The sequence below is a fragment of the Theobroma cacao genome, chromosome 4 (genome assembly GCF_000208745.1).
Source record: "Theobroma cacao cultivar B97-61/B2 chromosome 4, Criollo_cocoa_genome_V2, whole genome shotgun sequence".
Classification (NCBI taxonomy): Eukaryota; Viridiplantae; Streptophyta; class Magnoliopsida; order Malvales; family Malvaceae; genus Theobroma; species Theobroma cacao.
The window spans coordinates 31,226,975-31,241,965 of NC_030853.1; the positions used below are offsets into that span (position 1 = coordinate 31,226,975).

At 33.8% G+C, this 14,991-nt stretch overlaps 2 protein-coding genes across 2 annotated transcripts; both read left to right on the top strand.

Moving 5' to 3' along the window:
- LOC18603653 (E3 ubiquitin-protein ligase RNF12-A) lies at positions 311–961 on the top strand. Its single transcript, XM_018119142.1, has one exon. It carries the CDS (start codon positions 311–313, stop codon positions 959–961), a length of 651 nt encoding a protein of 216 aa, XP_017974631.1.
- On the top strand, positions 9,043–14,653 carry LOC18603655 (ATP-citrate synthase beta chain protein 2). The gene is made up of 16 exons (XM_018120040.1): positions 9,043–9,259; positions 9,669–9,787; positions 9,947–10,049; positions 10,743–10,808; positions 10,895–11,018; positions 11,188–11,322; positions 11,531–11,591; positions 11,702–11,778; positions 11,942–12,097; positions 12,211–12,339; positions 12,416–12,548; positions 12,647–12,774; positions 13,010–13,192; positions 13,301–13,371; positions 13,514–13,798; positions 14,212–14,653. The coding sequence occupies exons 2-16, from the start codon at positions 9,688–9,690 to the stop codon at positions 14,285–14,287; spliced, it is 1,827 nt and encodes a 608-aa protein (XP_017975529.1). The 5' UTR covers positions 9,043–9,259; positions 9,669–9,687; the 3' UTR covers positions 14,288–14,653.

Genomic DNA, 14,991 nt, shown 5'->3' on the forward strand with positions numbered 1-14,991 from the left:
AGGTTGGCAGCTAGCCTGGCTCAAGCCTGAAAAAATGGGCCCATGCTTTACCAACTTGATGGGTTTGCTCGGGTTTCCCACAAATGAATGGGCTTTGATCTCTAATTGGCCGACAACAAGAAGTAAGGAAACCGCGTAAAGAAAATCAAAATATGTTGCTGACGTCCGGGCCGACTCACCTCTTTCACTTGTAAAATACTTCCCGCCTCCCCGGTTTCTCAGTGTGCTCTTCGTGTGTTCCTGTCTGTTTCCAAATCTAGGTTTTCCTTTCCTTTAAATTTCTTCGCTCTTTGTTTTATTTTTCTCAACAATGGAAGACGAGAACAAGAGTGTCTCTCACGTTTCGATCGTAGACATGGAAGTTCCATGTGACAAAACGTCGTCGTCGTCATCGGCTCCTATGTTCGAAATTGAGGTTAAGGCGACGTTTATCATCGTGGAGAAAAATACCGGCGCAGGAGATGAAATGTTTGTCGAGGCCGGGAGGATTATTTCTCATGTGATCCACGAGTTCCCCATGGAAGACTTGATTAACGATGGCAACGGTGCCGTTTCGGATATGCTCAACTCCATGCGCGTCCCGGTGCAGCCGTCCATGGTGGAAGAAATCGCCGTCTGCGCGGTTCGCTTGGTGACGACTGCTAGATACAGAAACAGCAAGGTTTTGAGGATGCAGGTGGAGATTGAAGCGGTTGTGGATGACGTTCCTGACTTTGGGACTGATGATGACTCGGACGGTGATGATGATGAAGGGCCGGTGAAGGCGGAGGAGGTGGCGGAGAATGTGGGGAAGGTGGTGGTTGAGGGGTCGGGAAAGGATTGTCCAATCTGTTTGGAAGAGTTGGTGGTGGGTTTCGAAGCGGCGTGCATGCCTTGCTCGCATGTTTTTCATGATCATTGCATCGTGACTTGGCTGAACAGGAAGAAACGCTGCCCTTGTTGTCGTTTTAAGTTGTCTTAGATGAAATGAATTTTAGGGTTAGATTTTGTAAGAGAAGCTGATACAGGAGTTTGTTTTTGAAAAGCTTTTCCTGTTTTTCTTTTTCGTTTGGATTTTCTTTTCCTAAAATTAATTCCTGATATTAGGAATTGTTTCCTTTTATCCCTGTTTGGCCGAGGTAGAAAAACTAAAAAAAACCAAACCAAACAGGTATTTAATGCAATTTAATTTTATAAATAAAATTATCAGTTCATGGTAAATTAATTTATCCATTATTTTTTATTTCTTTCATTTACAGTTTTAATGTATACAAATATCAGGTCCATTAACAATTTTCTCAATTTTCTTCACTAAATTGAGATTTTTTTTCAGGTAAGGGAGATTCGAACTTATTTATTTTAAGTAAAGATATCATATACTAATTAATGAGTTAAATACTTGATTGTAAATTGAGAATTTTTGAAAGCAGCATAAAATAAATAAAACAACAAAAATTAAAATTAAAGAAAGAATCTAGCTAGCTTATAATTTAAAATTAAGGACTTGGGGATGAATGAGCATGCTAACCTTTTTTATTAAAAACAATTTAACTGAATTTGCTAAATTTTTATTTAATTTTAAGTAATTAATTCTTTGTATTTTGTTTGGGAACAAGAATCATATTAAACTGATGGAGAAATGTATAATTTCTTCAGTATTTAACCTCTTTTTTATAGCTACTGTTAATCTCTCTTCTTTTAACTTGTTCAATGTGAAATTTTAATAAAAACGATTGGATTTATATTTAATATATTGTTTGTATATAATATTTATATATTATTATTAAATTTAATATTGTAATATCATAAATAAATAGTTAAAAAATTTTATAAATAAATATTTATAATTTTAAGCTTTGATCTTAACATAATCCAGCTTTGGACTGGAATCCAAAGCTGTTTTCGTGAGTAATCTACCCTTTTTTGTGTATAAGATTTTAGCAGAAACCCAAGGAAGGCGGGCCCTTGGCAGTCAAGCTCCAACTCGACAGGCAGTTATACGGCCTGTATTGGTGGGGCCACCAGGCCCTTGCTGTAAGCGCATGCATGGGCAACACTAGAAGGCCCAGCTACCGTACTGAACCTACTCTCTTTAAAAAATTTACAAACTTAATACCGTGGACCAGAAAAGTAATTGTAAATTTATAACATTTAAAAAGAAGCCCCAACGGGGCTTGCAGAGTTGAACACGTGGAGGGCAGAGAGAGTCAAAGAGGAAAGATATTGAAGCAAAGAGAGAGAAAGAAAGAGATGCAAAGGGGTCAGAGTTTGCCACGTGGAGAACAGATGTTGAAGGCAAGAGAGAGAGTGCAAAGAGGCCCTTGTGTTGCACACGGGTCATACTCTAGTCTAGTTCGTAAAAAGGAGGCTTAAAAATGCCCCGCCGGTTTGGCCACGTATTGGTTGTGTTTGAAGGTCGCGGTCTCGTTTTCTTCTTGTGCCTCGTCGGCAGTGCTTTGATCCGGGAAAGAGAAGTTTGATTTGTGTGGGTGTGTGTCAGGCTTTGCGTGTGCAGTGTTCGTTGCAGCCTTGGGTTTCCCGTGTCTTTTGCCCGCGTGTGTCCAATAGATTTTATCCACGTGGGCATTTTCATTTTGGACGACTGTACTGACTTGCATGCTTTCTATCAATCTATCAGTGCTCATCGAGAATTACATTTCGTCGACTTCTTCATACGGATGGCTCAAAATATGTGGATTCAAAACGCTTGTCGTGTATCGTTTATTGTCCTCGGTTTTCTGGCATTGGTGGGACTGTCTTTATTTTTTCTAAAAAATCTTTCTATTCCGTATTGCTCTTAGTTGGTTTTCTCTGGATTTTTCTTTCTTTAGGTTCCTGCGTTAATTTGTTTTTGGTGTTTGCTAAGATGTTAGGTGTAGTGTTTGGTAATGCTTTGATTTTTATCCATCTGATATAGAAAAAACTAGAGTTTTAGTTTGATGATGTTATGATTGTCCACTTGTTTTGTTGGGTTTTATCAGTTTAGTTGAATTGCTTTAATTTTTTGCACAAGTTCCTTGTATTCTTTATTGCTTTCAGTTGCTTTTTTTTTTTTCTTCTTTTGTTTGCTTAGTTTGATGATGTTTTCGTTGTATGTTGTTGGGTTTTTCTTATAGATTTTTATTGTTTGTTTTTGTTATTGGGTTTGTGTTATTTGGTTACCTATTCGGCAAGGTTTGTTTGGTTTTAGACTTTGCAGAAGTTCTTTGTATTCTCTATTGTTTTCAGTTGCTTTTTTTTTCTTACTTGGAAGATGTTTTCGTCTTAAGTTTTTATTGTTTGTTTTTGTTCTTGGCTTTGTGTTATTTGGTTTTCTATTCGGTGAGGTTTGTTTGGTTTTGCCTAGAGGTAGCTGATATTGTTTGGACAGCATGTTTAATCTGATATTGTTAACTACTTCACAACAAATGTTCTCTGTTATTTTTTTTTTATATCAATCTCTCCTATTTGATTTTGTTCAAGCTGATGTGTATAGTCTTGGCTGATTCGTTTCTTGGGTTATTTTGTTTGGAAGAATAAAATTTAACTATTGTATCTACGCAATGTTTATATGATTATGTTGTAGAACTAATGTTGTGTTTTTGTTATTATTTTTATTATATTATGTTTATTATTATTGATAACTTCTTTCATTTATTTTGCCATATTTGCTTCATGTCAGAAAAAATTTAAAAGGGTCAGTTCATCAGTCAGATGATAATCCATTAAATTATAGGTACAATATTGTTTGAAATACACATCATTCTGCTACTAAGTTTCTTTAATTTTTACTTTTTTATTAATATATATGCCCTGTTTTCGTTTTGTTTTGAATAAACACTATGGATACTAATTTATTTTGATTATTGTCATATAATTTTTAATCTGGTATGTTATTGTTATGTTTAGTTATCAATGTGGGATAATTGTTTTGTAACTTAAATTGACTGTAATCTTTTCTTCTGTTTATGTTGATGGTTAAGGTTAAAAAGTTATTATTTTAATTACTTCAACATATGTTAAGCGTATATTTTGTACCAGACTTTGTATTACTCTATACTTTCTTCATTTTTGTTTTTAGCTTTTTGTACATATCCTGTTTGTATTCTCTTTTCAATAAAGCAGCTTGGTTAATTATTTATTTTTAATATTGTGATATCATTTTAAGTCAAATATTCATTTATTATGTTTTTTGTAGATTGTCTTAAACTGTGTTTGATTGTGTACGGATACAAGCCAACCAATGATTACATATCGTAAAATGTTTTAACCTATTTTCCTTATGAATTATTGCATATTTACTCTATTTCTTTTTACATTCATAAATTCGCTTTCTTTACTCCATATTAATTTTCTTTTCTTATAGTTATTATATTATTTATATAGTATTGACAAAAAGATTGCTTTTATTAATATGATTTTTTTATTATATTGTCTAAACGTGTTTTTGTTTAAAATCAAGTTAATAGAATGTTTGTACATTTTTTTATATTTGTAGACAATATTGGATATTGCTATTAGAACTCTTTATTGTCAAAAACAACAATTTGTACATTTAACGCTTGATGGATTGTGGGCCTACATTCTAAACCTGCCTATTTTATTTATTAGAGCGCTTGGTGTGACATCATAATCGAATTTAGATAATAGATTAATCATGATACTATTTTGTTATATGATCATTACTTTCTTTGCAAGGTTAATATAATAGAATATACAGTATTTACATTTACAAGTTCAAAACTTATCTCTTATTTATAAGATATGAAATTTTGTAACACCGTTAAAATTTATAATTGAAGGTTGAGTTTGAGCCTGTTTTTCCAGGTTTCAAAATCACCCTTTGCTTCAGGGCTCTAATTAATCAAGCAAGATATGAATTTGACTATGTAAAGAATCGTTTTGGCAGAATCCTAAATTCAGATCCATATGTGACTTAACCCTCCTAAAGAACATATAATCTGCTAGACTGCAACTAATTCAAAACTCTTTCAACTGTATGCAGCAAATTATTATTAACATGATTTGGTGGATGCCATCATTTGCCTTATCACCAAAAAATTTTAGCAGATTGGTAGATTACGTCAGAAAACTAAACCTTAGCCGAATCCAGCACTTGCTATGGGTGTTGCTGACGTTATTTCTCTCCAGCAAACCATGCCAGAGACAGTTTCATGACCGGCATCAGCAAAGTTTGGCAGTGTGTCACGGAATTCAAAACCTCGTTTATTAAGCTGATTCTGTTTGAATTCGTGGCTGATCAAGAACTCTAAATCTAGTTCATGAGGATTTTAATATAAGTTTTTTAAATGAAAGTATCTTAAAAAATCTTCACTGTAACATCACATGAAGCACAAATCTTTTCGTTATCAGAGCCAGTTCCGTCAATCTTTCTGAACCCATAATTTATTATTATTGTTATTATTATTTGTGCATAAAAGTCGAATTCTTTTGTTGATTTTTAGCTCAAGATAGTTGCTTGATGCCAAACATTCACAAGGGGCTGGTCACTGGTCAGGTAATTATCGGCCCTCCCCTCTGGACCTGGAGTTCAAGGTCAACTCACGACTTAAACCACATAAGGTTATTTTGTTTGTTTATGCTGTTTTACCCTGTCTTCACCAAACTCTTTCCTGCTTTGTTTATTATTTTAATGGCAATGCAGTAAATAAATAAAAGAGTGACGTGTTTCTACAAGTTCCACCTTATTCTAGTCAGCAGTGAGCGGCTGTGTGCTAAGACTTAACTTAGATAAACGAAAAAACAGAAGCAACGACCCAGTGTGAAATGACTGAATTAAGTTGAGTGGAAATGGTGGAATAAGGAGATATGCAAGTATTGGTCATACTTGCTTATTTGTTGTAGTAACCAATACAATATATTTAGTCTCTATCCGTCCGTCATAGATTCAAATTCGAGATTTTTAAAATAAAATTAAAGTTATAATCATTTAAGATGTGTGATCAAGGATAAATTAACCATATTGTACTTTTAATTATAATTAATATTTATACACTTAACGTTATAATAATTACAAAAACAGTGAATGACTGGCTACCGATCAAAGCATTGAGAGTTAGGCCCAATGTCTCGATGGAAGTTAGTGAAACTATTCAGTTCCAGACTAATTCAGTTAGTAAGTTGTTGCACCAAAAAAGCCCTTCAACTATTAAATAAACTACCGAAAATGACATTAAACTCGACAACGATAGTTTTCCTTTGTTGTTGTTTTTTTTTTTAAGATTTTAATGTTAATAAGTGGTCGCCATCTTCACAATGCACCACGTGTATTTCAAAAGAAACATTTTTTCTCTCTCCTCCTTTCTCTCAGATTATTTCCAAGTCAATCTTTTCTGTTTTTAGTGTATTGTAGTACTGTTGCTTTGGGTATGTTTCACATTTTCTTCAATATGGTGTTGTTTTTGTCTATTTAAAACCCCAAAACATACGGCTTAAGCCTTATATGTATACCAAATCATTTTTTTTCTATAAATTTCATTTACATTTTTTATAATTTTAATTTTTTTACATAACATAACGCGGTTTCGTTTTTTGTATTAATATCTTATAAATAATTTTTATTTTTAAAATAGATTAAATTATTAATTTTATCTAATAACATTATAAAAATATTCTTAAATGTTAACATATATAGAAACTTTGAATCGAAAGCATTTTTGTAATTTTATTGAATAATATTAACGGTCTAAATGTCTGTAAAAGTAAATATTATTCATAAAATAGTAATTGAAAAAAATTATCCACAATATATCATGCGGTCAAAAGTAAATTATGAAATGAATAAATTAAATTAATTTTTTTTATTGTTGTGAATATTTAGCTTTTACATTTCATCTAGTGCGTGCCAATTGACAAATGCTTTTTTCATTTTTCCCCTTTTTCCTTTGTTTGGGGAATGTCTTTATCGTGCAACTTGGAATACTTAAAAACAACAAACGCTGCAGAAAATCCGACCAAACTCAATCATAAACATTTGCAAGTCAACTAAAATATATTTCTACTTAGTTTTTGAAAGAGTGTAAGTAATGAAACATTTGTCAACTTTGTTAGTATGACATGCAACTAGTGTCATACTGACCAGTGATTCTATAGGGCAGAACAAGTTTGACGGGAATTAGTGGGAGATTTTGTAATAATTTTTTTATTTTTTATTTTGACTAACGCCATTAAAAAAATTAAAAATAAAATACGTGTGACAAATGGGAACACCCTCTCTATAATTTGGAAAGAAGATTTTAACATTGATACCATGTTTGATAGTAGCAAGGCAAAAGAAAAGGGAAGAAGAAATGAAATAAGAAGGCAAACAGATACTTCTTTTGTTTTTAAATGTATTTTTTAATTTTACAAAAAATTAACATAAAATTTGTTACTTTTTTAATAATAGAAAGTAAGAATATTAAAAATGAGATGGAGGAAGAAAGTTAATTAGAATTTATTAATTGTCCATTAAATTATATTAGTGGAATGAATATTTTTCCTTTTATTTTCTTGTCTCCTCTATTTTTTCAAATGATTAAAAAATTACTTTGTTTATCCCATATTTGCAGCTAGATTTTCCTTCTTACCTACCATAATACAGATAAGAATTTTTTTTTGTCCATGGAGATTTGACTTAGAATGTATGTACTACGGTACTAGCAGCCGGCACCTCAGAAAAATACTATATTTCCATGCTTGCTTGAATTAATTGAGCTAATTTTATTATTAATTAGAATGTCACTTGGCCATTTAGATTTTAGAATATGCCACCTTCTTTGAATTGTGGCGCATATTGTATAACGTAAAAAGGAAAATGGGAGAAATAGCCAGTATTTTCTATATAGTCAGCCTCTGACTGCTTAGACTAATTCAGCTATGGTCCAAAGCTTCACTTGAAATTTTCTATTCGGCTGTTATCTATTCAAACTCAAATCAATTTAAAATTATTAGTTCGAGTTTTGACATCCATTAAAAATATTATAAGTGGTAAGATAGTTTTACTGTTATAATTCACTGAGATTCAATTCTTTGTCATTCTAATTTGTCTTTATAAAAAATTATCTTAAAATTATTTGGATAAAAATTATTTGAATATACATTACATTTAAATATTTAGTTCAATAGTAAATGTATGATTTTTTTAAAGAATTAAATTCAAATTTTTTTTCGTATAAATTATATAAAATTAATAAAGAGCAATTAATATCAATTCATGCTTTAATGCACATCATGTCAAAAGCACTATAGCCAATGCATGAGAAAAAAAAAAAATTCAATGACCCAGTCTCATTATTGAAGTGTCAATTGACCGGAAAGGAAACGTAATTACATTGTCACCGTCAGAATCAATTTCGAACAATTAACGTGACAAACAAGGGCTGCCCCTTGATCCAAAAGGCCCCAATTTCCCCAAAATTTCCAGCCTCGTGAATAACGACAAATCATTCCAAAAGAATTTTTATAAAAAAAATATTTAATATTATGATTTTCTAAACCCATGACAGCAATAATATTTAAAATTGGAGATCATAACTTCTCGATTTATTTTCCTAACATATATTTTTACCAATTTTTTAGATTAATTACAATTGATAATGCAAACTTATGGCAAGGTGGAAAATAAAGTTTTGTGCAGGGGTTATTTCGGTCTATATAGATATTTCAAAGTTTACATTTCATAAAAAATTTTGTTTGTCATTATTATTATCTAAGTTTCCAAGTCAAGCCAACCTCTATAGCTCAACTTTACCTAACTCATACCATACTTCCTCCAACTCTTGGTAGTACTCCATATTTTTTTTTATTTTTTAAAGTAAAGCTCTTTTCAGACATAATATTTTTATTTTTTTATATTATAAATTTATTTTCATAATTTTGTACATGAAAAACATTAAATATTTATATTGTAAAAAATTTAAATTTTAATATTAAATAAAATAGATTAAAAATAAATTTTTATCTTAGTTTTTTAATTAATGAAAAAAGGCCTAGTAATAAAAACAAAGAAAAAAAAGGAAAAGACAGAAAATTCCATGTTATTCAGTGAGCTAACTACCATACGCCACGTGACTATCTCTCCCCCCTCCCCCCACTCCCTCTGGCCTGGCCTCTCTAGCTACTCCCTCCATTTTCCCTCTCTTTCTATATAAGCCCGTATCTACCGTTCCCCAGTTCCAGCATTTTTATTGTTATTCTTTGCCCTCCCTTTCTCTGCCTTTCTTTCTCTCACTCGTTCCCTTCTTGATTTTTCACGAGGCGGGCGAGGGTGATTTTCATTTCCTTTCGACTCTCTCTTCAGGTAAAGATTCCAGTTCCTTCCGAAACTTTTCCTCTCAGATCTGTTTCTTTCTCTTTTCTTTATGTCTATTCTGATTTCTGTCAACTTTCGAGTGTTTTCTTTTTCTTTTTTTTTTAATTAGATTTCGATGCTTTCAAGGCGATTTCAGGATACTTTGATTTGTTTTCTTTTACTGAAGAATTAGCTATATAAAGCTAGAATTCTCGCGTTTATTTTTATTATACTCCTCTTTAAACTGCATTGCGGTGATTTGATTTGCTTTGCTCTCGTCTTTTTGGTGGAGATCTGGTTCGGTTTAGGTTCGAGTTAGGTGTAGTCTTGGATCCGGCCCTTTTTTATGCTAATTTGTTGCTTAGTTAACGGTTTGAATTGATATAAACGAGTTTTTAACGACGTGTTTGTTTAACAGGTCTCTTTGAGCCGTAGCCATGGCCACTGGACAGTTATTTTCTCGAACTACACAAGCTTTGTTCTACAACTACAAACAACTTCCCATTCAACGGATGCTCGATTTCGACTTCCTTTGCGGTATGGATCCTTGACGATTTTCGTTGATTCGAAATTTGTAGTTATATTTGTCAATATGAACGTTATTAGAGTTGTTCGAATTAAGTTGTTTTCTGCTTGATTGGTGATCGGTGCTGATCTTCTGTTTCTTTTTCTGTTGGATTGTTTTTGAATTTGTAGGGAGGGAAACACCATCTGTTGCTGGTATCATTAATCCTGGTGCTGAGGGATTTCAGAAACTCTTCTTTGGTCAAGAGGAAATCGCGATCCCCGTACATTCTACGTAAGATTATGCTCTTCTCTTCTGTTTTTATTTCTAGATCAATACTGTAATTATTAATCTGTGTCTTGAAAGTGTTATATGGTGAATGAACTTTATGACATGTTACCTTAAGGATTATTATCCTTTACATCGGCATGTAGAGTTTAAAACTCCATAAAGTGGCTTATACACTCTCCAGATGAAACATTTAACTATAAATGGGAAGCCAAGATCGAATTATAGAGTTAACATATTGTACGTCAATAAACACGTGGCAAGCGTATAACCTGCTTGTGAAGTTTTTAAATTCTGCGGTTAGAGGATGATGATAAACCGTTACTTTATAAACTTTTTTGTTTCCTATTTCAGAAAATCACTTCATTTACTGTTGAAAAATCAGATAATAATTCATTTATGATTCTATAGCTTGGTCTAGCTTTTTAGTGCAGGGACTTGTCATTGACTATTCTGTTAATTGTCTCTCATACATGGCAATCTTTGTTTATTGCTCTTGTGAGTTTTAAACAGTTAGTTGATGCTAATAAATAATCTAATTGTGTTATGAGAAAGGATATTTAGTAAATATTTATCTATTGATTTTACATCCTTTACAGATTAAGATAATGCTGAATGGTTTACTCTGCAATTTGATTGGTGAACTTGCATTTCTCCAAGCATTATTTTCTCTAACCTTTGAATTGATATATTTTGCAGCATTGAGGCAGCATGTGCTGCACATCCAACAGCCGATGTTTTTATTAACTTCGCATCGTTTCGAAGGTTAGTCTTCATTTCTTTCATGCTGTTTTGGAGAGCAGGAATTCTTGAATGCATAACTTAATCATTGTGTTTTATTTTACTTGCAGTGCTGCTGCTTCGTCCATGGCTGCGCTGAAACAGCCAACCATTCGAGTTGTTGCTATAATTGCTGAAGGTGTTCCTGAGTCAGACACCAAGCAGTTGATTGCATATGCCCGCTCCAACAATAAGGTGAGCAAGATGATGAGAACCAAACTAGGCAATGAAAATGATCCACCAATATATCCATTCTCCTCCTCGGGGTCTTGCACTTGCGAATAATTTGCTTTAATGATTATAACTATTTGGTCTTTGGTATTCTTTGACTCTCTAATTGATTTTAATACTTGTGGACTTGTAGGTTGTTATTGGTCCAGCTACCGTTGGAGGAATTCAGGGTGGAGCTTTTAAGATAGGTGACACTGCTGGAACAATTGACAATATTATTCAGTGCAAGCTGTACAGGCCTGGATCTATCGGCTTTGTCTCCAAATCCGTATGTTATCATGACACTTACTTTTTTTGTGTGCGTGCGTGCATGTAATTGCCCCTCTTTCTCTTCTGCTTAAGCAATTGCACCCTGACACTTTATGGCGCAATGTCCTATCATTAATTTCGCATTCAATGTCATGGCTTTGGCAAGAATGTGGATTTGTGATCATGTCATTAATTGTGGGCTTATATCTTTTGTAAAATAATTGCAGGGTGGCATGTCAAATGAAATGTACAACACTATTGCCCGTGTTACAGATGGAATCTATGAAGGTAACATATAAGCTACCTTAACATTTAGCTCTATATTCATGCCTGCCAAAATGAATGCAGATTTATTATGAAATATTTGATTTTTGGATACATGTTGAGAACTTATGTAGGCATTGCAATTGGAGGAGATGTCTTCCCAGGCTCCACTTTATCTGACCATATCTTGCGGTTTAACAATATTCCTCAGGTAAATTTGTTGTTTTCATGGTTATGAAATTAAAAAACTTACCCTTCCAACTCCATTTTCTTAATTTTTACTGGGATAAACAATTTAAATATTTCTAATTGATGTTGAGGCATCTTTTGGTTGAAAAAAAAAAAAAATTCCTGATTTGTTTTCATTCACTCAGGTAAAGATGATGGTTGTCCTTGGAGAACTTGGTGGACGAGATGAGTATTCTTTAGTTGAAGCCTTGAAACAGGGAAAAGTGAACAAGCCAGTTGTTGCTTGGGTCAGTGGAACTTGTGCACGACTCTTCAAATCAGAAGTACAGTTCGGTCATGCTGTAAGTTTTACCTTAATTTTTCCTGAAGTTCATCATTCCTTCCTTTGTGTTCGAGCTATGCTGTTATTGCTATTAATGAGACCTTACCTTTACCTTCCTTATTACTAATTCAGGGAGCTAAGAGTGGTGGTGAGATGGAGTCTGCACAGGGGAAGAATCAAGCACTAAGGGAAGCTGGAGCTATTGTTCCCACTTCATATGAAGCTTTGGAAGCTGCAATCAAGGAGACATTTGAGAAACTGGTGATTTTCGGTCTTGGCCAAAGTTTTCCCAGTTCTATGCTTATGTATATTTACATACTTGATTGGTTGTCTTTAGGTTGAAGAAGGGAAGATTACACCTGTGAAGGAAGTTAAGCCTCCACAAATCCCAGAAGATCTTAACAGTGCAATTAAGAGCGGAAAAGTTCGTGCTCCAACTCATATTATTTCGACCATCTCTGATGACAGAGGTACCTTATCTTAACCAATATGTATTGCCGATCAAATGAGATGTTTGGTGACATGGAGATAAGGTGTATTAAATTGTTTCTTTGAACCAAATTTGCAGGTGAGGAGCCATGCTATGCTGGTGTGCCCATGTCTTCCATTGTTGAGCAAGGTTATGGTGTTGGTGATGTCATTTCTCTCTTGTGGTTCAAACGTAGCCTTCCCCGTTACTGTACTCATTTTATCGAGGTAGGCTTCTGAAAATTATAATAAACTTCATATGAGTTATGAGCCCTTAGCAACCCACTTCTCCCATCACTTTTTCACTATTGTTACTCTTTCGGAGTTGATGAAATAAAATATATGATAATGTCCTTGTTGAAGTTAGATTGGGCTTAATCCTTTTCTTTTCACTTTATGACTTTCTCCATCTTTAGAAAGCAAAGTTGAGTTGTGTTTTCACTAATATGTTTGATCTTGTCAGATATGCATCATGCTCTGTGCCGACCATGGTCCCTGTGTCTCTGGTGCTCACAACACTATCGTGACTGCAAGAGCTGGGAAGGACCTTGTTTCCAGCCTTGTTTCAGGTTTGCTTACTATTGGTCCTCGATTTGGTGGTGCCATTGATGATGCTGCTCGATACTTTAAAGATGCTTATGATAGGGTAAGATTTAATGGTGGTTACTTGTGAACATTTGGGATTTTTTGGTGTGTGATGACTGTTTTTTTGATAACATTCTAAGATGTTGCCTCTGTGCTATGCTTTTCACAGGGTCTTACACCTTATGAATTTGTTGAAGGCATGAAAAAGAAGGGCATTCGTGTGCCAGGAATTGGCCACAGGTACAGATGGTTTCTAATGGTCATGATGTTTTTAAACCATGCAAAAGCTAGTAACCATGAGATCTGGGTTTCTATTTTTTTCTTAATTGATCATATTACATATCTAATTGTTACAAATACTTGCTTTACTTCATGTGAAAAGGATCAAGAGAGGGGACAACAGAGATAAGAGAGTAGAGCTCCTCCAACGGTTTGCACGCACACATTTCCCATCTGTGAAGTACATGGAATATGCCGTTCAAGTTGAAACCTATACTCTCTCAAAGGCTAACAACCTTGTCCTCAATGTGGATGGTGCCATCGGGTCTCTTTTCTTGGATCTTCTTGCTGGAAGTGGAATGTTCAGCAAACAAGAGATTGATGAGATAGTTGAGATTGGTTACCTGAATGGGCTTTTTGTGCTAGCACGATCTATTGGTTTGATTGGGTAAGTTTGCTTATGCTTTGAAATTTTTGTATCTAAACTTTTAAGATGTTGCTTTAAATTGCTTATCTGTTTACAATCAAACCATTGGATGATAATACTCAATTTTGGAGTTTAGACTGTCAAGCCTTTTTTTAATCACGGTATCCGGTATAATGAACTTGGATGGTCTCATCATGGAGTAGGTGGTGGCATGTTCATTGATAACCTGACTTAATTTTGTTCAAAAGTGTATTTATTTCATATTTACAAGTAGTTTTGAAGTCATATACATTGCTGAGGTGGTGAAGGTTCATTAATTAATTGATACAAGGATAATGCAATGAGAGAGAAAGATGTTGACTGTAATGTTTTACTGCATTGTCTTAAACTTCATGTGTTTCCTTTCTTCTGACATTGAGTTGTCGATATCTCAGGCACACTTTTGACCAGAAGAGATTGAAGCAGCCACTGTACCGTCACCCATGGGAGGATGTTCTCTACACCAAGTGAGAGATTCATTCGCAGCAGGTGCAACAACCACCTGCTCTCCTCGAGCATTTTCTTGGAGTTCTTGTGTCTGCATTTTGATGGGGTAATGGTTTGTTTGGTTCTTAGGTTAGTGTTCGTAACGCTAGATGGTGGGCCTCCCATAGTTTAATTTTTATTCGAAGTTCGCAAGGAGAGAAAGTCTTCTGCCAATTTATTAAACAAAGTGATGTTTGCTTGATTAGATTTAGTTCGTAGGTACCAGTTCCCCGGACAAATAAGAGATGTCAGGTTGTATCTTGTATGTGCGAAACGGTACATTGTATGAGAATCCCTTCATTCTGAAGTAATGTAGGCAGTTCAAAAATAAGCTTTTCTAATTGTGAATCATATGAATTGTGTAAAAGAATGAGATTGAATATTTAAATATTCATATAATTTTCAATCTGTGAAATGTCGTAGGATAAAAACACGAAGTTCAAGTTAAAATGGATAATATTTTTTTTAAGTTAGTGTGAATTGAATCCCAATCCCTTATAAGCTCGACTGACTAAATTTGTTTGGCATGAAGCAATTTCTACTGAAGGGTGGATTAGGACATGAGTAGAAATTCTGGGTTCGACCTTGGAACAGCAATGCTTTCTTCTTTACCAAAAAAAAAAAGTCTAAAAGATCAAAAGTAAATTCCACATTTGAAATCGGAAGGTTGTGATTAGGCCTGGATCTAA

Excerpts from the sequence above, each read along its gene's own strand:
- LOC18603653 (XM_018119142.1), top strand. The coding sequence starts at position 311 with ATGGAAGACGAGAACAAGAGTGTCTCTCACGTTTCGATCGTAGACATG.
- LOC18603655 (XM_018120040.1), top strand. The coding sequence starts at position 9,688 with ATGGCCACTGGACAGTTATTTTCTCGAACTACACAAGCTTTGTTCTAC. Across the intron at positions 10,809-10,894 it reads AACTTCGCATCGTTTCGAAG|TGCTGCTGCTTCGTCCATGG; the intron begins GTTAGTCTTCAT and ends TTTTACTTGCAG. Across the intron at positions 12,775-13,009 it reads ACTGTACTCATTTTATCGAG|ATATGCATCATGCTCTGTGC; the intron begins GTAGGCTTCTGA and ends TGATCTTGTCAG.